This window comes from Tachyglossus aculeatus, chromosome 2, assembly GCF_015852505.1.
Source record: "Tachyglossus aculeatus isolate mTacAcu1 chromosome 2, mTacAcu1.pri, whole genome shotgun sequence".
Lineage (NCBI taxonomy): Eukaryota > Metazoa > Chordata > Mammalia > Monotremata > Tachyglossidae > Tachyglossus > Tachyglossus aculeatus.
This window is the reverse complement of record NC_052067.1, coordinates 66,284,394-66,307,955: the sequence shown is the minus strand read 5'-3', so window position 1 is coordinate 66,307,955 and position 23,562 is coordinate 66,284,394. Positions and strand designations below refer to the sequence as shown.

At 39.2% G+C, this 23,562-nt stretch overlaps 1 protein-coding gene across 5 annotated transcripts in view; it reads right to left on the bottom strand.

Moving 5' to 3' along the window:
- Positions 1 to 23,562, bottom strand: part of SYNE1 (spectrin repeat containing nuclear envelope protein 1) — a 503,300-nt gene that overhangs the window by 273,330 nt on the left and 206,408 nt on the right. For 4 of the 5 annotated variants that reach the window (XM_038770112.1, XM_038770118.1, XM_038770122.1 and 1 more), the window contains exons 1-12: positions 14,150 to 14,295; positions 12,588 to 12,741; positions 9,782 to 10,410; positions 8,336 to 8,515; positions 7,634 to 7,784; positions 6,984 to 7,142; positions 5,545 to 5,727; positions 3,397 to 3,498; positions 2,713 to 2,916; positions 1,472 to 1,679; positions 739 to 851; positions 28 to 233 (exon numbers count right to left, since the gene is read on the bottom strand). In XM_038770112.1, the coding sequence (XP_038626040.1) occupies positions 28 to 233; positions 739 to 851; positions 1,472 to 1,679; positions 2,713 to 2,916; positions 3,397 to 3,498; positions 5,545 to 5,727; positions 6,984 to 7,142; positions 7,634 to 7,784; positions 8,336 to 8,515; positions 9,782 to 10,410; positions 12,588 to 12,741; positions 14,150 to 14,262 (2,402 nt within the window). In that variant the 5' untranslated portion in view covers positions 14,263 to 14,295. Of the gene's footprint in view, positions 1 to 27; positions 234 to 738; positions 852 to 1,471; positions 1,680 to 2,712; positions 2,917 to 3,396; positions 3,499 to 5,544; positions 5,728 to 6,983; positions 7,143 to 7,633; positions 7,785 to 8,335; positions 8,516 to 9,781; positions 10,411 to 12,587; positions 12,742 to 14,149; positions 14,317 to 16,748; positions 16,873 to 20,986; positions 21,175 to 23,562 lie in introns of those variants that run through there. The other variant, XM_038770126.1, reaches the window with a different exon arrangement.

Sequence of the window (23,562 nt, the reverse complement as noted above, 5' to 3'; positions counted from 1 at the left end):
ACAATACACTCTACGAAATTAACCTACCTTCCAAGCTCCGAGGCACAATCCTGAAGAGCCTGTTTGTCTCTGAGGCATTGTTTCAGAAACGCTTGAAACTCTTCGTTGGCTGTGGTTATCTGTTCCTGAATAGTACTCACAATTTGTTTGGGTAAATACACATACAAATTTTGCCCTTCTTGGGTGACTGTATCAAGCTTATTCTGCCCATCATTGATCGAATCGAGAATCCTCTGTTTAAAGGAAAGGAAACCGTTTTCAATTCTGAACTGAAGAACAGCTAAAACAAACTTGGTAAAAGTGTCCCTTCATTATACGGGACGCTATTAAAATGACGAATGTGACATTCTTGGAACAGTATATGGACAACCACATGAGGGAAGGGGAAATTACAGAGTAAAGAGAGGTCATGCAAGATAATATTTAACTGGGAGTCTGACTTCCCAATGTAAAGAAGTTACAGAGGTCATTGCTGGAATTAAGGAAGCAGAATGATCATATTAGGGTTAGGTGGCTGTGGAGAAAACCCCCATTGTGATTGGGCAAAGAGTGAAACAGGGAAATTAGGGGATGGAGGAACAGACAAACAAGCCCTTGCTTCATAGGCTAGGGAGCAAAATCTAGGTTACCCTGATGGAGAAGGGAAAATGTGGCTGAGTTCTTAGCTTAAAGCAACCAATGAGATTCACGTGATAGAAATATTTGAAGAACTGTTTATTTGGGATAATCTTATCATACCTGAAGGTCATGAAGCTTGGCTTCTATGGCTTTGCTGTCCCCAGATCTATCCGATGACTCTCTAACTGCTGCTTTAATTCCAGAAAACCACTCCTGGAATTCTTGCATAGACACTTTGGAGTGGAAAAAAAAAATCAAGAATGAATTTCAGAATACACTGCTGAGGTAAGAGAAACTTAAGATGTACAAAATAAAAGGATTCTGATCAAGCTGATTGTAGAATCACCTTTCAACACAATACTGTTCTGGCTACAAGAACAACATTAAAGTGATATTTTCTAGAATCATAGTGACATATGAGACAGGGACTGTGTCCAACCTGATTAGCTTGTATTTACCCCAGTGCTTAGAACAGTGTTTGACATATAGTAAGGGCTAACAAATACGGTAATTATTCATTATTATTATTGTTATGGAGATAGGAAAAAAAAGCCTGGGATTAGAGATGATAGACTGGGAAGTTTTAAAGCTAAAAATATTCTTTTGTGTACAAGTTATTTAAAAATATATATATATTGGGATGCAATGCCGGCACCATTTCTTAGAAAAGACTCTCAGTTCAAAGGTAAACAGCAAAACGACTTCATCATTACTTTCTCATTAGACTTTCAACTCAAAAATAAATAGCAAATGATGTCCCCTGAACCCTTCCCAGCTTCCAAATAGCAGTGTCTTAAAATGTAGTTGGGTTCTTTACAGCAAACTAATTGCTCCTGCTCAAATGATGGCTCACCATTGAATTGCCTATCCAGAGTGTCCTGCAGGCTGGCCTGGGTTTTGGAACCCAGTTGGCTTACAGTTTCAAACTTCTTTACCAGCTCCGTCATTGTGGCTCCCAGGCTCTCCAGCTCCACTGAGTGGTACTTGCGGCACAGGCCGTTGAGGGTTTCCTGCACTGAATCAATGCTGTTCTGCTGAATTTGGAGCTCTTTCTGTATTTCCTAAACAATAAAATTATAACATCAAGGCTAACATAGGAAGCAGCATAGCCTAGGGGGTAGAACACAAGCCTGGGAGTCAGAAAAACTTGAGTTCTAATCCTATTTCCTCTAATTGCAGTCTTGGGCAAGTCACTTCCCTGTGCCTCTAGTTACCTCATCTGAAAAAAGGGGATTAAGACTGTAAACCCTAAGTGGGACAGGGACTGTGTCCAATCTGATTAGGTTTTATCTACCCCAGAGCTTAGAACAATGCTTGATACATAGTAAGCGCATGACAAAAACAATGCTTGATACATAGTAAGCGCATGACAAAAACCATCATCATCATTATTAACATCCTATGGAGAGTAGCAAGGCCTAGTTGAAAGAGCATGGGCCTTGGGACTCAGAGGATCTGGGTTTTAAGTCCAGCTCCACCATTTGTATGCCATGTGACCTTGGGAAAGCCACTTAATATCTCTGTGCCTCATTGGATCTCTCATCTGCAAAATGGGGATTCAATACCTGTTCTCCCCTGTACTTAGGCTGTGAACCCCGGCCTTAACAGGTGCCATTAAAAATAATAATAATAATAATGAGGTAGTAAAGGGGACTCATAGGATGACTTTGCTGATTGTGCCTCACAATACCCATGTCACCAGGACCCCAGGTTTTGAGATGGTCATTCAATCAGTAATATTGACTGAGTGCTTACTCTGTGTTCATTGTGCTAAGAACTTGGGTGAATGCAATTGAGTTAACAGACTTTATCACTGAGCCTGCCACTGGAAGTGAAGCCCCCTTCCCTCCCCCAAAAAAGAGCTGAAGCTTACAGCCAAGCAACCTACAGTCTTCATGACACGGTGATTTGGGAATGTGTGCGGCCCAAGACCACTCATCATCCCCTGTCTCGTACCCACCCCTGCTCCAGCAAGGTTCCTCCCTGATCTTGGGAGTCTCAGAGGAAAGGATCACTCTCATTATTGCATGTTTTATCAATTGAACAAATTTCAGATACCATTTAGAAAGACTTTTGTTATAGTTCATCACTCACTCTCATTTTTTTCAAGCCTTCACAATTTGGAGTTTGCACACAACACAACAATGTGTCTTCTATTTTTGTCAGCCAGGCTGTTGTGTCATGAATACACTTTTCCAATTGTGTTGTCTGAGCCCTGAAATCTTTCAGGGTTCCTTTGGCTATTTCAGACATTTCTTTGGCATGCTCCAGTTTCTGCCTTAAATCTGCTTCTATAAACTAAAGGAAAAGGGACAGGACAGTATTAGAGCAATCTGCATTTACTTTGATATTATTTCTTCTTTTTAAAATAGTTCAAACACAATGAAAAATATATTTAAAAAGCAGTTGAATGGCAAACTCTTATATGTGTGCTATTATCCTAATTTAGAAAAGAAAAAAAATCTGAAATTTTATTAGCATTGCATTTTTTTAAAAAAATACACTAGAAACCCCAACTGATGGTTGGGACCATGATTGACAGTAAACACAAAGATTAATCTTAAAATGAAAACCAGTACAATCTAGAGTTTATAGCTCAGATATACTTTTATCTTTGGCTGGAAAATTATCACTTCCTTTAAAGTCTGGACCACGTTTAAATCTATATTCACCATATAGATTTTCAACAAATACCTTTTGAAAGGCAAGAATATGCTTTAAAAATATGTCTTTTTTCTTCCTTTGCCATGGAGTTCTGATGAAGGAGATATAACTCACCTGAAGATCTGCTGGTGTTTCCGGATTCTTGGTTAATTCTTTAAGGTCTGCAACTTTCAAATGAAGTTCTTCTAATTTCAGTCCTTTGTTTTTAACTTCAGACTGTCAACAAATTCATCAAAAAACTAATCAACATACTGTGTGGTGATAATTTGCTTTAATTTCTCACACATATCGGTTTCTCTCTTTTGAATTAAAAGGATACTTGTTATAAATTAATTCACATAGCATTTCAAGATAATTCTTTGTTGTCTCAATTTATAAATTTTAAAAAATGAGTTCTGTGTATACAAGCTTGGGGAATCCTCTTCTGCTATTAGTTTTTACCTAACATCCTGTAAGGCAGTGTATCAACTTCTCTGGTTTTTTTTCATTTATTTCAAGAGATAAAAGATCTTGCAAGAATGATACCGACCACAAATCTTTATTAAGGGACATCTTAAATAGGGCTGTTCTTTCTTCTTCATTGCCTTTGATTTCATTATACTAGTTATGTAAAGAAAAAAATCTAAGCACCTCGAAAGGGATGTATAAACCACTGCAACCACTTTATCTTCTCCAACTCCCTTTTTGCCCTCTCAATCTGGTTTTCACTCCTTTCATTCCAATGAGCCATACTATCTAAATCTAATATACCTTATCCTTTCTTAATCATCCTTGGATGCCTTTGGCTGTGGATCCTCACTTTTCCTGGAAACACAATCTAATCCTAGTTTATTGACAAACTAAAAAGGTTTGCACCTAATTCTCTTATTCTCTGCCTGATTCATCTCAATCTTTTTCCCTGGGTCTTCCTCTGGCACTGACCTTCTTCTCATTGTGGATGTTTCTCAAGGTTTTCAAATTGGGTCCACTTTTCTCACTTTACATTAACTCTCTCGGAGAATTTATCTACTTCCATAGTTTCAACCATACCTTTATAAGAATGATATTATTATAAATGTTTAATTACTCTATTACTCCATTCAGCATACAAGAAACACATAGTTGGCACATTTATTACATTTTTATGGCACCTGTTAAGTGCCTACTCTGTGCCAGGCCCTGTATTAAGCTCTAGGGTAGACACAAGTTAATCAAGTTGGACATAGTCCATGTCCCACACCGGGCTCACACTTTTAATCCCCATTTTACAGAAGGGGTAACTGAGGCATAGAGAAGTGGCATGGCTTGCTCAAGGTCACAGAGCAGGCAAGTGGTATAGCCAGGATTAGAACCCAGGTCCTTCTGTCTCCCAGGTTTGTGCTCTACCCGCTAGGAAACAATGCTTCTCATATTGAAATATTTTTTGAAATACAGCAGTACAACTACTAATGTAAAATTCAAGGATGCCAGGATTGTTATACTTAGAAAAGACCTAGGCACAGGAAGAGTCTGAATTATTAATTAAAACATATCCACCAAAATTTCAAATCTAATATTGATAAAATCCTATTTAGAAATTGAATCTTAAAACACTTCATTGGTTCACTGGACATTTGTGGTTCATTTTGAGTAAGTAGAAATATTTATTAAAAGAGTGCACAGTATCTCCATCTCACTTTTATGTGGATATATTTTAGCCAAGTTGGCCTTAAAAATTAGAAACTTGAGAATGTAAAACCTTATTTTAGTACATGATGCTCTGGCTGAACCTCTCATGGCAACAAGGTGTGACATCATCCGTGCTTTTCAGTCACAATACCAAATTCCCGCTTCATTTGCAGTCTTTAAAGAGAATAAGGAAAGGTGACACAATTCTCCATTCTAGGGTTCTCTGCCTCTACCTCAAAATGGAAAGGGAGAGTGGAACAAGAATGACGAAATGGACAATATACTTTGGTGATTGAGAAACAGAAAGTGGAGAGAAAAAAATGTATTTTCTCAAATTGGGGATACTTAATGATTCACTTTAAAAAGTAAAAGGGTGGTGTCTGCATAGTCTCCCTTTACAACAGGCAACCTTCAGGAGTGATGGGGAGGACAGGGGAAAAAAGGAGGTGAAGGCTGCTATCCAATGCCTGGCTTCCCCAGCCTAAATCCACATAGAGACTTAAAGGAATCTTAGTTAACAAGAGTTTCTGGAAGCAGAAGTACTTCAGAAAAAGATATAAAACACCCACATTCCTATAAGCCACAGGTCAAATTAAGTGTGTTAGCTCTATTTACCTCAAATTCTTTAAGGAATGCTTCTGTTTTGATGCTGCTATTGAGGTTACTAATACTCTCATTTAACTGTGGAACAGAGTTATTGGTCCATCCATCTATTTCATCTCTAGCTGTAAGCACATCTTCCCATATGGACAGGCTTACATTTAGTCTATCCACATTTTCTTCAATCTTTTCTGACACCTGAAGAAGAGGGAATATTAGTAGAGGCACTGCATTTGTTCAGTAATAACTCAAAAAAACTTAGTAAACAACAAATATAAAAGCCAAATACTTATATTTTAAATCAGAAAACCACATATTTAAAATATTTGTTAATTATAATTAATAAGTGCCTGGGTTTGGGAGTCAAGGATCATTACCATGGCTCTCAAACGTTTGTACCACCAGGCAAATTGCTTGAGAGTTGTAGGATTTGATTCCTAATTTGAAAGGAGGGATGTTGACCCTGATTTAATTCAGAAAGATTGCTCAAAATGAATCACATTGATTAAAATGAATCCATCATAAGCTCCCTGTACTTCCAGAGAATGCAACGTCTTCCAAAGAATTGCAGAGGAGAGAATAGGATCCCTAACTTCCTCTTGCTCCCAATATTCCCAAGGCCACCCAGGCTAATGTCTGATTACCACTGAGATATGCAAAATCTGGTGGGCTCTTATAAGAGGTTTAGGGAGCTGCTAAAAGAAGAATTAACTGAAAATTTGCCAAAGAGAATTCCTGTCCTTCTCTTCTAACCAGGACGTGATTGACTGATGACTTTTCTCTGTCTGCCAAATGGCAGCTATCCAGGAGTATGCAATCATTAGATGTGGCACAAACTTGCCTAGACTTTTTTCTAAACAACTGGGGAATGCTTTCCTTTCTCCCATTTCCAATCAAACACTTAGAAGAACCCTACTTCTCTGTACTGGTTTGCAACAACCCAGGCACCTTTTTATCTGAGCGGAGAATTAGGTCTAATGGTAATTTGCTGATAACTGCAGAACAGTCCTTGTCAAAGGTGACACTCAACATACAAGGACTGGTATAGATCAACTTGAAGTGAGTCACTCTATATACGTTCAATTGCTGCATAGATACAACTACATCATTTCATTATGGACTACAAAGTGTTTCCAAATAAATTTATACCATTTTTATCTCAGAATTACCCTAGGAGGAAAATACTTACAATGGATGCAAAAAGGAAAATATATTGTAATAGTTTTAAGTTATTTTTATTCCTTTTCAGATAATTTCAACAAAACCAGAAAAAGAAAGCTAATCCAGACTTGTTAAAACTCTTGTAAATCTGTTTTCTTAAAAAAAATCTGTTAATGGATATATCAGGGTCTGCACACACATTGACAGATATTAAAAGCTTTTACATAAGCTGATAAATGTTGAAAATTAAATTTCCAATGTAGGGTAAGGTGTTAAGAATCTCATGCCCTCACATCAAGCCATTTGTCCACAGTACTGTCCATATCTGTTTTCACCAGGAGGACATCACTGCTGCGAATTCTTTTCAGCTCAGATATCAAGCGTTTTCCTTTACTTGTGAAGTCATTGAGATCCTTCTGCTTCTCATTCATCTCATTCTTGGCCATTTCATGCTGTGGACATAAACATTTTCTTGTTCAATGGAATGTTTGTGGTTTAAAAAAAGCCCTCGGTGTCTAAATACACACTGATCAAGTTTAATTCTCTCTAGAAGTGATTGATTTTGATGCACTGATTCATCCTGAAAAAATTCTCTAGCCTCATAATAAAATTGCTGAAACAAAAATTATCTTCTTATGGGGGAGCAGGGTGGGCACACTGGACATGAGGCTTCAAGTGTTTTGAAACAGCTGATAGAAGATCACCCGGCTTCTTACACAATGCTACGAGGATCTCCATTTCATTAGAAAAGGAGAAAAAAGAAAAAGATTGACAATCATAACCAGCTCTTTAACTAGTGTGATAAACCAAAGCATTTCTGCACTGAAGAAAAAAACTGATAACAAAAGGGAGCCCCAGTAAAAAAGGCAGGGGCATTCTTGTGTCAATGGTAAGAAGACAGATCAATAATCTATATTATTTTAAGTATCAATGAAAGCAATACCTTTGATATTGTCCATCTAATGTCCTCCTGATCCTTTACAGTGGGTCTGATCACAGTCACATTGCTGGCATTCTCCAGGACCTTAGATACTGCTGACTTCAAGCTCTGATATTCTCTCATTAGATCAATGAGTCCACAACACTGTCCTTGACTACAACCAATAGACTAAATTAGACAAGCACCACTCAGGGTCACATTTCCAAGGAAAGCAAGTGTGAAGAGATAGTGAGCCCGTTGTTGGGTAGGGACCGTCTCTATATGCTGCCCATTTGTACTTCCCAAGCGCTTAGTACAGTGCTCTGCACACAGTAAGCACTCAATAAATACAATTGAATGAATGAATGAATGAATGCTTTATGGATAGGTGTGGGAAAGCCATGCACCTTTTTTTTTTAGTTATGAAGGGGATAGAGAGTGGGGAACATGATTTTGCCTCTATTTTTGTTCAAGTTCTACAGTTACTGTTTTGTCACTAGATTTTTAAGCAATTGTTGGATCTACAACATTTTTCATGATGGAGGATTGTGCATCTTTCTATTAAATATAGTCAATAAAGAAAAGATGGAAAAAAGGAAGAAGGTGATCTCAAACCTAAAAGCCTCAATCCAATTAGGAAAATCACTTTGAATTTTTGAGGCCTCGAATTTTACTTTGCTTTCAAGAGAATGGATGGAAAGATGCTGCTCCAAATTATTCACTTACTTTTCATGAATTAGTGTCTTGGTATCATCCCAGGTGACTTCCAAACGATTTATCTCTTTGTCAATTTCTGGGGCCAAAGATATATCTTTCTGGGCTATTTGTTTAGCTTTGTCCTTCAACCACCACAGCTCATGCTCATGAGAATTCAACTCATCTTCCAACTGATTAAAGGCTCTTAACCTACATGTTAAGATGTTAAATTGTGAAAAGGACACTAGAAAAAGTAGCACAATAAGGGCTGATGCTATAATACCAGCTGATATAGGGCATGGGGACACCATCAGAGTTCTCCACTCCAGCCCCCGGTAATCTGTTCTGAGCCACGTACCCAATCCAAAATAAGCAACTCACCCTCAGCATCTGTATCACAAACACTATATATTCACAGAGAGCAGGCAGGATGCACAGCACTCCATTAGGTGCACAAATTGGGGAAAATTTGAAGATAGTCACAAATGAGTGGATGTAGAATGCACATAAGTGCAGTCTTCTCTATGATGTAGAGTTCATCACCCTTTTAAATTCTAGCTACACTTTTCTCCTTCCTCTAGTGGGAAAAGATAAATATAGGAAAACCCTAAGGGGCCAAAAATAATGTTTTGAATTGAAAACAGTCAGCAGTGACAACAACTACATTGTTATGCAAATATATGGTTATGACTTTTATAATTCCCCCTGACGAACAGGGGCTTTGTCTAATTCCCACCTTTTGTTATATTTGTTTAATAATAATAATAATAACCATGGCATTTGTTAAGCGCTTAGTATGTGCAAAGCACTGTTCTAAGCACTGGGGGGATATAACATGATCCGGTTGTCCCACGTGGCGCTCACAGTCAATCCCCATTTACAGATGAGGTAACTGAGGCTCAGAGAAGTTAAGTGACTTGCCCAAGGTCACACAGCAGACATGTGGCAGAGCCGGGATTCGAACCCATGACCTCTGACTCCAAAGCCCGGGCTCTTTTCCACTGAGCCATAATCATGGTATTTGTTAAGGACTTACTATGTGCCAGGGACTGAACTAAGCGCTGTGGTGGATACAAGAAAAGTGGGTTGGACGCAGTCAATCTCCATTTTATAGATAACTGATGCACAGAGAAATGAAGTGACTTTCCCAAGGTCACACAGCAGACAAGTGGCAGAGCCGGGATTAGAACTCATGACCTTCTGACTCCCAAACCCATGCTCTAACCACTAAGCCAGGGCTAAGAACAGTACTCTGAACAAAGTAAGCGCTTAATAAACACCATTAGTACTCCTGGAAAAAATGTCAAGGAGACCCTGACCCTACAGAGTTAAATCAATTAACTTCCCAGTTAAATTTCTTCATCATTTAGGATTTCATGGACAAATATGCACAGTAATATATAAGCATGTAATAAAAAGGAACAGCTAACCCCTGAAAAGAAAGTGAAGAGGGGATCTGCACAAGTCTTTTTTTACCTTTGCTGAAGAGCTTGGCGTGTTGGTTCTTTTAACCTTTCTTTATCGGTCCTTTCTTCAATATCCTCAATGCACTTCAGTAGTTCTTCTTTGTGGTCCATAAAAGCCTTCTTTAGTAGTCCAAGGGCTTCTGCCTCACCCTGCTTGGTTCCTAGGAGATTTTGGATTGCTTCTAATTGTAAACTGAGCTGGTCAGCTGTTGCTCTGCAGGATGTCCTTTGCTCAGAGGTACTGCTTTTAAGATGGTACTGGGCTTTAGAAAGAACTCCATCTAAGCCAATCGCAGTAGCCTCTAATTTTTTAGTATCTTGAATAGCATCATTTAAGTCCTTCTTCAATAAATCTGACTGTGCCTTATCCATACTGCTAGTTGCTTCTACTGTCTGTCTCAGCCTTTGGAGAACACCTGATAATGAAGCATGGAGCTGCAGGAAATTCCCAATCTGGGTCAATGCAAGCTGCCTCCTCTCGATGATCTGACAAGCCTCTTGAAAGAGTTGAAAGCAGTCTTCTGTTTTGCTTTGAAGAATGTGGTGGTCTTCTCCTCTGCTAAAGGAACATAACTTTCCCAAATGCCCCTTCAAACTAAGCATCTCTTCCTTCTTGCCTTCCACTTCCACTGAATGATCCTAACAGAAAAATGAAAATCGAGGTTGGTGATTTTTACTTATTTTCAAAGTTTACTTTGGCCTCCTATCTCTGAAGAGGTCAAGGTCATTTGCAGACCACAACAATGATCAATCAATCAATGGTAATTATTGAGCACTTACTGGAAGCAGAGAACTATACTAACCATTTGGGAGAGGCTTAGAAAAAAGAGTTGCCAAATACAATCCCTGCCTTCACGGAGCTTACAGTCCATATCAAGGCAATATCCTTCTGAAGTGCAGTTATTCTTTGGAAGGGAAAGTGACTCCAACTGTACTGTAATGTACTTCCCCAAGTGCTCTGCACTTGGTGTTTATTAAATATCATTGATTGACTGATGAAGTGGATCACAAAATTTTTTCCACATATTGATATGAGCTTCACGTGGCTGTATAAGATTATAGTCAGATCATACTCATACCCTGACCCTACCAAACTTTTCTAAGGTTGTTAAAGTGCAAAATGGAATTCTTTCCATTATAAGAGCTAATTAATGAGCAGCAAATGCCTCGTGATCTACATTACCTCTCTCTAAGGTAGCATGGAATCAGATATAAAAACTTCCACTGGTGTCAAAACTTGAATCTTGGTAACAGCCACCCTGCCTACGTCTTTACAGGACCCATCAATCAATTGTATTTATTAAGCCCTTGCTATGTGCAGAGTACTGTACAAAGGACTTGAGAGAGTACAATATAACATAGTTGGTACATACATTCCCTTCCCACAATGAGCACCAATTCATTCTCATCCTATTTTCACTTCTATCTTGCAATACCCACTCCAAGAGAAAGATACATGCACCTGCTACCAACACGAACATCCACCAATGCTAAGAGGCTAAGGGCTTTTCATGTCTGTGGCCAAGTGGCCTGGGGTCGTAGTGCTCGTCTTCCCTCAGTGAAATTGTTACTGGTTAGATATGCCTATGTGAGCACTACCCCTGTTATCATGTCAGCCTTTGACCACTGTTGGGTAGGGACCATCTCTATATGTTGCCAACTTGTACTTCCCAAGTGCTTAGGACAGTGCTCTGCACACAGTAAGTGCTTGATAAATATGACTGACTGAATGAATGAATAATAATGTTGATGATGATGGTATTTGTTAAGCACTTACTATGTTCCAAGCACTGATCTAAGCGCTTGGGAAGATATGTGGTTGTCCCATGTGTGGCTAACAGTGTTAATCTCCATTTTACAGATGAGGTAACTGAGGCAAAGAAAAGTGAAGTGACCTGCCCAAGGTCAAACAGCAGGCATGTGGCAGAGCCAGGATTAGAACCCATGACCTTCTGACTCTCTCAACACCTTTACCAACAGATCCTGAGTACTTCAGTATCTCAGTTATATTGCCTTCCCTGATTAATTCCCAGAATTCCCAACTCATATAAATCCATCAACTATATCTAAGATTAACATATTTATTTATACCTATCAGCAGTACTTATACACATACACATTTACTGAATTGTACATTCAGTTAATTAGATTATTCTGCATGTACATTATTTTATGCTTGTCTCCTCCTTAAATCTTCTATAGGCCACTTCTTTGTTTTGCGTAGCCTAAGAAATTAGTTCAGGCCACTGCACCCAGTGAGTGCTCAGTAAATTCTATTACTATTTCTAAGAGAATACTCCTCACCCTGTTGCATAGGAAAGTTGAACACCTAGCATAATAATAATAATGGTATTTGTTAAGCACTTACAATGTGTGAAGCACTGTTCTAAGTGCTGGGGGGATACAAGGTAAGGTGATTAGGTTGTCCCACTGCCTTAATTCCCATTTTACAGATGAAGTAACTGAGGAACAGAGAAGTTAAGTGACTTGCCCAAAGTCACACAGCTGACAAGTAGAGGAGTCGGGATTAGAACCCATGACCTCTGACTCCCAAGCCCATGCTCTTTCCACCGAGCCATGCTGCTTCTCTGAACTCCAACCTTCTATGAACTCCAAGCGGGCTGGAGTCGTATCTGTTTCACTTATTTTGAACAGCTCCATCCAGCACACAAGGGGGCTTAATATAATTTTACTGAAAATTATTCTTCTGGAGTCCTTACTGCAATATGAACTGTACCTTTAAGCTTTGATTCATAAAATGAAATGCTTTCATTTATGGCTGAACTTTTTAAATTTAAAAATAATCTGGACTGTACCTTGCAGCGAACTAGAGCAGCTTGATGATCCACAATATTTATCTCAGAAGAGTTGTGTAATTCAGCAAGGAACTGCTTAATCCAAACAGAAAAATGGAGTAGCAGTTCATCAAATTGCTGGTGCTCAGCAACCACAGACTGAAGAAAACTAATCCTATTCAGAAAGAGATTTTACAGATGAAAAGTTAATTTGATGAGAAAGCTCTCAATGATCATATAAGAGCAAAAATACGTTTTGCAACATATGCTTTGCTTAAAATAAAGAACTCCTAAACAGAAATAACTTTGCTTTAAAAAAATGCAAATTTCAGTTCACCAATACAAGTCAAAATTGAGAATACTGAAATAAATTTATAGCCAAACTACATATATCATTTTAATGAACGTTCTCAACTTCTTACACCAGCTCTTTAGTACAGTATCATGAACACACTTTAGCATGATGCTGTGTACAATGGGCTGATCCTGGTACATTATATCATGAATATATTTCCAAAAATAAATTTTTCACTTCCTGCTTCACGAAGGATCAGAATGAGTTCTTTTTAATCACCAAAACTGGCACCCTCTTTTTCTTTTGCAGATGAGAAAAAACTACTGAGAGCAAAATATTGAAGGTAAAATGTCTACAAAATGTTTCTTCATCCCTGTCTTCTCAAAATTCAATCACTCTGAAAACTAATTTTCATAAACAATTATATTTAACAGAATGTCAAAAATCACTTTAGCTTCCTTGAGTTATACTTATTTTTTCTTAAAAGCTCTCAAAAATACATTTGAGGAGTGAGAGAAACAAAACCACAGTCAACTCTCAAATCGAATACATTATTTTAAACACCAAGGCTTTGCAAGAGTTTAAAATGAGTTACAGATAATTTGCTGGAGTGTCACAATATCTCACTTTTGCTGGCCCAGGTGCTGATGAGAGAAATTAATCAAGAGTATTTATTGAGAACTACTATGTAAAGAGTAATATATAAAGCAGCTGAGCGAGTAGAATAGATATAGGAGACAGGATCTCTGACTAAAATGGCCAAAAGAAACAAAGAAGTAACTTTAGCAAGAAGTCTGAATACCTTACAAACTTAATAACAAGGAGTTGACTGGAATGTGACTTTTGATTTACCTTTTAAACATGGTAAATAGCATTTGTTAAGTGCTTACTATGTGCCAAACACTGTAGATATGGGATGAGGGACAACGCAGTCCTTGTCCCTCTAGACTCTAAGCTCATTGTGGACAGGGAATGTGTCTGTTGATTGTTATATTGTACTCCCCCAAGCACTTAGTATTGTGTTCTACACACAGTAAGCACTCCATTAATAGGACTGAATGAACAAATTCCACATGGGGGTCACAGACTAGGTGAGAGGGAGAACAGATATATTCCTATTTTACAGATGAAGAAACTGAGGCACAGAGAATTTAATGACTTGCCCAAAGTCACAGAGTAGTCAAGTGGTAGAGGGAGGATTAGAACCCAGGTTGGTTCTCTTTCTACTAAGCCATGCTCCTTCTCAACTATCACGCAAATTTTATGAAAGATATACGGAAAAACAAACCTCTTGCTAATTATTTGGGGCAAAACTCTCCATCTCTCCTCCAGTTGCTCCATCTGGAGTTTAATCACTTTCACATCATCTTTGGAAGCCACTGAGAATAGAGATTCTTTCATTTGCAGTAGGCTACTGTACAGTGAAGCATGGGCTACAACTTCATCTTGCAGTGTCTAAAATAAGAATACACTTTCAATTGTCAACTCCACAGGAAAAGCACAACAATAGAAAACTGAAGTGAAGGGAATGGGATGTAGGACCCTGGCAGTCCTAAGCGGTGAAGTCCCCTAAAAGAGTAGGATTCTAGCAACACATAATTTTCTCTACAGCGATCTTAGGCAAGTTAACTAAGACACCATATTTTCATAGGGTGAACGGGCTTTATATTGAGCACCTGTTGGTGTTTTCTGAAATCATAGATGCTCTTTTCAGTTGGCAAATACCACTGAATAAATTAATGGTTCAGTGGCCTAAAAGAATTGTGTGACTATAACACCATCCTTCTCACTGTACCTCAATCTCATTTTTCTCACCACTGCCCCACTGCCCACACTGTCCCTCTGCCTGGGAACTCCCTCCTCTTTCCTATCTGACAGACGATCTCTCTTCCCATCTTCAAAACCCTACTAAACTCACATCGCCTCCAAAACGCCTTCCTGACCGAGCCCTCACTTCCCTGTCTTACCCCTCCCTTCAGCATCACCTGTGCACTTGGGTCTGTTTCCCTTGAGCAGTTTGATATTCACCCTTCCCCAGCCTCAAACCACTTCTGTACATATCCACCTGTAATCCATCCTCTAAACTGTAAGCTTGTTATGGGCATGGAACATGCTTGCTAAGTCTGTTGTACTGTACTCACCCAAGCGCTTAGTACAGTGCTCTGCACATAGTAAGTGCTCAAACCCCACTGATTGATGGTTCTTCTAATACATTTTAGTGTCTTTCTCTCCTTTTAATCTGTAAACTCCTTATGGGTGGAGATTACCTATACCTACTGTTTTGTGTTGTGCTCTCCCAAGAATTTAGTACAGTACTCTGCACATAGTAAACACTCAATAAATATCACTGATTGATTGATCTAAAAATACAAAACCTACAACCAGGAAATAACCTGTTTTGTAGAAAATCTGAATTTATATGATTGCATATAATGTAATACTTTTAGAAGTTGTGTTGGTGAGACTTCCACCAAAAAGAGAAAATTATTCTTCTCTACCAAATGATCTCTTAGAAATGGATTTATATTCATCTCTAGTTCATAACTGCCTCAGATACAACTCCAAATTTCTTCTAGCTATTTCCTTGTTGCTTGTGCAGAAGACCCAAAGTGACATTGGAATTTCCTACACTCCAGCAATGCTTGAAGAGAGGGACCAAAATCCCGTGGTTTTTCAACAGCTTGACATTTCCCTATTTTGAGGTATCAGATTAAAAAGAATCTTCTTTAAGATTAAGTAGGATCTTCTGGATTTCACATACTTAAACTTTCAAAAGGTATTGATATTACCTCCAGTTTATACCATTCTTAAACAAAAGAACAATAATCTTGATCCAAACAGAGCTGGGTGGTAATGAGAACCTGGGACATGCCATGTATATAAGCAATGGGATGGAGCTTATTCTTTTCAAAGTGCCCAATGATCCAGAGCCCACAAAAAGAGTGAGAGTAGATGTGGGGAGGTGTAAATGTTCCTTCCTCTAACCACAGGGTGATTCATGGGGATTGTTGTACCCCATTTTACGTTTTGGGCCTTCAGGGAGAAGGCAGAGTGCAAGAGATAGAGAGAAGAGGGAGAATGATGTCATATCAGTGACATTTCATGGGACAGCTTGCAAGTCACTACTCATGTCTTGCAACTGACCTGGCATATCAAAACACTATAATGCCAAAAACAGGAGGCAGAAGACAGAGGCACAGTGGCTTTTAAGGGGAATATCCTTTTTGGGGCTTTTTTTTTGGTCCTAAACCTCTTCCAGATGAGTATCTTTCAAGTAGGTGAACCCTTTCCACTAGTGGATTTGCAGCTATAACGTGCTACAACAGAGAGTAGAGTCTTCCGTGGCCCCAAGGCAGGGGGCAGGAAGGCCTTTGAGAGCTTAGAATGGGCAGAGATTGAGCCAATTTTCTGTCAGTGAGATCTCTGCATTAGGAAGAAGTGAGGGAGAGTCAGCTGAGTGAGACCTCTTGCCACTTGGCAGAGTTGTTTTTAATGAAGGCCTCCCAATACTACAGAAGGAGGAAGAGAAAATGTCAGCCTACCATATTTAGCTCAATAAATCAGTTTTATAGCGCTATAAATGGCTAACTTGCATTTTGTTCCTCCTATCTATCCTTTACACTGTCCCCATTGCTTTCTTTAGTAGTTTAACACTATGAAATTCACTGCTACATTCTTCTTCAAATACTTTCTTTGCCTTCTTCTCCAGGAACCTTAAAATCCCCAAATAGTCAAAAGAGACAGTGCTCACAAGCAAAATTTTTGGTCGTTTAAAAAGTGTTAGACCCAATTTAGGGAGGTTTTTTCTGAATAGTGCTTGAGTGTTCAGAGGAAGTTTAGGCTTCCTATTCTTGATATTGTAGTTTTTTCTAGGTCCTGAAACTTGCCTGAACTAACTGAAGTTCCCCTTCCAGTTTCACTCTGTCAGCAGAAATATCCTTTTCTGGTGAACTGGCTGAAGCTTCACACCTCTCTAACCAGGTCAGAAAAGTAGACAACTCCTTCTCCAGCCTAAAGAAGCAAATGAAAAAAGACATCAATTTTAAATAATCACACAAGAAAAATTATCATTCATGAAGACTGTGGCCCATATTTTAACATAAGGGAAAGAGGGTGGGAAAGGAGGATGGTGGAGGAGGGTGGAGGAGGATGGAGAAGGAGAAAAAGGAGAAAGGAGTGTGTGATCATGTAAAAGAGGATAATCCATTTTTAAAGTGAGGAGACAAAAAGATTCTATGCTAAATTCTCCTAGTTGTAAAAACAGTGATCCTTAAATTGAAGATTTGAACTTCACTATGGATCTGAAAGCCTTTTCATTTTGAGACAGAATTATATCTGGAGTTAAACTTCAAGACTGAAGAGAGAGCTGGTCATCACTGTCTTCCATCAGAATCAGTTAACATGAGGATGCATGCCACCTAATCAATCTAATCAGTTTGAATGCACACTACGTTTCTTTATGAACACCACAACCTTTTGCGACCTTCCTCTTTGCTTACCAAAATCTGATTTTCCTTCATATGTCACTGCCACCAATTTTCCTCCTCTGGACCTTTATTACTTTTCCCAGTCCAGACTACTTTTCAATTTACAGAGAATCAATTTCCTAATTACTCAGTAATGCGGTCAGAAGAATCAATCAATGGCATTGTGTTCAGAGACTGCATAAAGTGCTTGGGAGAGTATGACAGAGTAAAGAGGCATGATGCCTGACCTCAGTCTAGCTGGGGAGGCAGATGTTAAAATAAATTAAAAGGAGCTGGAGGCTCATCTACTGAGGAAGCCTGGGGCAAAGCTCATCCACGGCAGGTGAGAATACATCTAGTAGTAGTAATAGTAGCAGCAGCAACAGTAGTAGTGATAATATTAGGCACTTACTGTGTGCAAAGCACCGTTCTAATGCTTGCAAGGAATATAGGGGTGGCCCCTGCTCCCCAAGGGGCTCATGATCTACGAATAAAGGGAAGACAGGGGATTGGCTACAGACAAAGGGGTAAGGATACAATAAAAACGCTACCACATCTGTAAAACTGGGATTATGACAGTTATATGGGACACAGACTTATGTCAACACTAATTAACTTGTATCCACTCCAGTGCTTAGAACAGTGCTTAAGGAGTACCCTAATTATTATTATTATTGTTCCACCACTTAGTATAATGCTTGGCACATTGTAAGCACTTGGGCAAGTCACTTAACTTCTCTGTGCCTCAATTCCCTCATCTGTAAGATGGGGCTTAAGAATGAGAGTTCGAAGTGGGACATGGACTGTGTTCAACCTGCTTAGGTGGTATCTACCCCAGTGCTTGGAACAGTGCCTGGCATATAGTAAGCACTTAATACCATTAAAAAAACCACTAAGGCCTTTTGCTGTCTAGCAAATAGTCTCTTCCCTCACTCTGTACATTGGACTATACTCTAAACTTCTTGTAACCTTTTGAGTCCAACACAAATCCAGTAAATACCTAGATACATTTCCCTTTAAGCCTCATTTTTTAAAATGGTATTTGTTACGCACTTACTATATGTCAAACTTTGTTCTAGGTGCTGGGGTAGATACATTCTGCAGAGGTTGGTTGGGTGGTAGCCAAAGGTGGGCCAATCCAAGCAGAAGTCATCCTACAAAGTCTGGGCAAAATCCCACGGCCAATGCTCCTCTGCTGCTAACCTCCTCACTGTACCTCATTCTCGCCTGTCCCGCCATCGAGCCCTGGCCCACGTCCTCCCCCTAGCCTGGAATGCCCTCCCTCCGCACATCCCCCAAGCTAGCTCTCTTCCTCCTTTCAAAGCCCTACTGAGAGCTCACCTCCTCCAGGAGGCCTTCCCAGACTTAGCCCCCTTTTTTCTCTCCTCCTCCCCATCCCCCCGACCTACCTCCTTCCCCTCCCCACAGCACCTGTATATATGTTTGTACAGATTTATTACTCTATTTATTTTACTTGTGCTTATTCACTATTCTATTTACTTTGTTAATAATGTGCATCTAGCTTTATTTTTATTTATTCTGGTGACCTGACAGACACCTGTCCACATTTTTTGTTTTGTTGTCTGTCTCTCCCTTCTAGGCTGTGAGCCCGTTGTTGGGTAGGGACCGTCTCTATATGTTGCCAACCTGTACTTCCCAAGTGCTTAGTACAGTGCTCTGCACACAGTAAGTGCTCAATAAATATGATTGAATGATCCAGGACAAGGGAGACATGATGGATCTTGAGCAGACTTAGGATGTCTTCCAAAGTCCTAAGGCCCAATCTGGAGGGGCCCCTTAGCTTGGCAAATGTTTCAAAACCTCTGGCATTCATTCTGAAACTGCCCCGGGGCAAGGGCCAAGCAATAAGAGCCTCTGGGCTTGTGGGAGTTGGGGAAGTGTACACCCAAGCATTCATTTAGGTCCAATTTCCTAAACAATGGATTAGGGAACACCAGTAAGAACTGAACATATAGTCTTCACAATCACCAAATGGGGATTTATTTTGGGAAGGATAAATTTTCCATTTTCCCCTTTTTGACTTCAGGAAGATAATGAGATAAATGTGGGAGGGGAGTTGGAGGGGAGCAGGACAAAGCAGGACAATCCTTAGAGGCCAAGAATGAAAACTGGCCTACGAATCTACTTCCCACCATGAATTTTTCCCTGGAAATTACAGCTATCCAGGAAAATATAAAAGAATTGTTCTAGACAAGGTGTACAGACTTTGAGTAGTATATGAATGTATGAAAATTGGTCTGATTTTTTTTTACAGTCAAGTATTTTCAGAATTAAAAATGTGACCTAAATGACTTTATTTACTTTTCATTTCAAATATAAATCCATATTCACAAAATTCATAACATTGATTTGGGGTCTTTTGGGGTCTTTAAATAGTTGGACTAATCGTTCTATATTTAATTGCTGAGTTTAATACCTTTCTGAATTTTCAAAATTATTTTTCAAGTTTTCAATCTAGTAAAAAACTCACATGAACTGAATTTAAATTTAATTTTAATTTATTCAGATCATTTTAGTTTGCTCACTGAGATAATTGAGCAATGCTAAAGGTATCATTTCCTATTCCCCTATAGCAAATCTCAGGATTATAGCCCTTCAATCAATCAATCATATTTACTGGGCAGAGCTCAGTACTAAGCACTTGGGAATTCAACTGAATTAGCAAACATGTTCCCTGCCCATAATGAGATTACAGTCTACAGCACTTACCCTTTGGCTCTGAATTAATGAGGAGAGAAGAGACTTTTCTTCACCACCTCTTAAATTCTAATGACCCATTAGAGGAGAGAATAGCTGAGGGGAGAGAAGTGGGGAAGAAGGGAAGGAAGAGGGTAGGGACTAGGAAAGGAAAGAGGGAGATGAAGGCAAAGAGATGAAGGCAGTGGCTCTCACTGCAGACTCAGTCATTCAGGTCAAAATGCCAAATAGCACACATGGGATCTGCCTGAAGGAGACCATCAGCCTAGTAACTCATAGCAAAAATGCTTAATATGCATGCTAGCTCAACCTCCATACTTCCAGTCATATATCTGTCATGCACCTAGCCAGGCTTTGTGTTGTCATTAAATGGCAAACAACAATGATAATAATAATAATGGTGTTTGTTAAGTGCTTACTATGTGCCAGGCACTCAATCAATCAGGGATATTTACTGAGCACTTACTATGTGCAGAGCACTGAACTAAGTGCTTGGGAGAGTTCCCGGCCCATAATGAGCTTACAATCTAGAGGGACTCCCAGACTGACTGAATAAGCAATTTAAAATATATAATTTACAGATATGTACAGCTATGTACATAATTTAGAGATTACATTTATGGACATAATTTAAAGATATGTGCTGTGGCTTCGGGGGTGGGATGCGTACTAAATTCCCAAAGGTCACAGATTCAAGTGCACTGAATCAGGCAACATGACACATACAATATATAAGCAAACTGGACAAAGTTCCTGTCTCACTTAGGACTCCCAGTCTAAGGGGTGGGAGAACAGGTATTTTATCCCCATTTTACAGATGACGATACTGAGGCACATAGAAACTAAATGGCTCATCCGAGGTCATACAGCAGGCAAATGGTGGAGTTGGGATTAGAACCCAGGTGAAAGAAACAATTAACAATTAAGAATAATCTGCTTACCTCTGCCAGTGCAGTAGTAGATTTTCTAGCATAGTTTGTCTCTCCTTAGCTTTACCAATTGTTCTCTCATATCTCTGCTGGAGATTTGTGGCCTCCTGAAAAGCTGTGTCTTTGCTGATGACTTTACGGGCACTAGCTGAGAAAGAGGTAACTGTGTTGCTCATTGATGCCAGAGCCTGACAGAGATCCTGCCAATCAAGGGAGAGACAAAAGGGGAAAACGTCAAACAACAGATGACCTAATTACGATTTTCAAGAACAAGGAGAGGCTGCTCACTATAGAAACTTCTTCAGAATCTGATTTCCATTACTGGCTAGAATCTAGCCAAAGTGGCTTTTTGACCAAAAGATATCACATCAAATATGATCTTTACAATGTGACAGGTCTAGGGTAAGTGTATAGAGCAATCAAGCAATCAATCATATTAGAATATTTACTAGGTGTAGAGCACTGTACTAAGCACTTGGGTCAGTACAATATAACCAAGTTGGTAGACACGTTCCCTGCCCACAACGGGTTTGGAGGGCAACATCAAATTCTTTGGCACCATTAATAGATCAGGGCTTTGAAAGTTGCTTGCTATGCACTAGATTACTATGTAACTCTGTGATGGAATGGTTGGTCAAGTGAGAATTGAAGGTGGCCTGCCTGATCACTTCCCCGTCAACATGGGAGTCAAGAAGGTCTGTGTGAAAGGTCCAGTCTTGTTTAACCAATCTTCATTCATTTATTCATTCATTCAATCGTATTTATTGAGCGCTTACTGTGTGCAAAGCACTGTACTAAGCACTTGGGAAGTACAAGTTGGCAACATACAGAGACGGTCCCTATCCAACAGTGGGCTCACAGTCTAGAAGGGGGAGACAGAGAACAAAACAAAACATATTAACAAAATAAAATTAATAGAATAAATATGTACAAATAAAATAGAGTAATAAATACATACAAACATATATACATACATACAGGTGCCATATACAGGCACATATATACAGGTACAATCTTTTGCTGCCATCCTTGAGGATACCATGATGGATGTGAAAACTGGAACCGGAATGTGCTTCTAAGGAACCATAATATTCTAACAGTACAACAGGCTGTGTGCACCATGAAAAGTTAATGAGACACACTATAAGCCCCATGTGAGTCAAGGACTGTGTCTGATCTATCTTGTGGCTAGAATAGTGCTTTGCATTACAAAATACAATGTGTTTAAACACCGTCATTACTAAATGCAGATGACTGGGTTCTTGAGGCACATAAGTAGATTTGCAAATAACTACGACTGGCTACGCAGATTCAGCGCTGAGCTTTCCACTGACAATAAATCTGAACAAAAAAATCAAAGTTATCTATACCCAGGAAACCCCTGTATACAACCCAAAATGATCATGGCAGGTTCAAGAAGTCCAGCATGGCTTTTGACAACTGGCAAGAGAGAAATAGATGACAATAGGACATCAAGCTCCGTATGAAGTTATGGTTCTGTCCAACTATCTACATAACACTATTACCTATTTTTAGTCTAGTTCTTCTTCCTGCTCTCGCTATTTGCAAATTTTTTTGCTTGCCTTCCCCATTAGATGTCAAGCTCTTTGGGGGCAGAGAACTTGTGTTTCTTTCAGTCAGACACTTCTAAGTGTTTTCTGCAGTGCTCTGCACCCAGGTGCTCCATAATCATTGACTGAGTGATTGATATGACAGAGAACTGTTTCTGCTCCAGGAGACAAATTTGGGTTCTGGAGTCATTGCACAAGAATAATTAATGAACCATATCATAATACCTATTCATTCCAATTTAGGAATCAATCACAAGACTCATTCCAAGCCAGCAATGAAGGAATGCTTATAGCAGCAAAACATCTCCACTGGGTGGTTTTATGAGGAGAATGGAATACAACTCTCTGGACTGTAAACTCCTTGTGGGAAGGGAACACGTCTATCATATCTGTCATATGTAATGATGATGATGATGATAATAATAATGGTATTTGTTAAGTGCTTATTTATAGGCCAAACACTACATGCTGGGGTGCATACAAGTTAATCAGGTTGGACATAGTCCCTGCCCTACATGAGGCTTGCAGGTTAAGTAGGAGGGAGCAGGACTGAATTTCCATTTTACAGATAACTGAGGCATAGAAAGCTAAAATTATTTGTCGAAGTTCACATAGCAGACACGTGGCAGAACCAGTCAATCATATTCACTGAGAAATTACTGTGTGAGAAGCACTGTACTAAGGGCACTTGGGAGAGTACAGTATAAAAGTATGTAAAATTATAAGTGTGTAAGCACTTAGTACAGTGCTCTGCACACAGTAAGTGCTCAATAAATATGATAGAATGAAAAAATCACATTCCCTGTATGCAAAAAGCTTATAGTCTAGAGAGGATTAGAACCCAGGTCCTCTGACTCGCAGTCCCATGCTATTTTCACTATGCCATACTGCATCTCTCCCCAAAACATACTACAGTGCTCTGTAAGTTGTAAGTGTTCAATAAATAAAACTGATTGATTACAACAGTTCCAACTCTGTTATACTGTACTCTCCCAAGATCTTAGTAAAGTGTTCTGC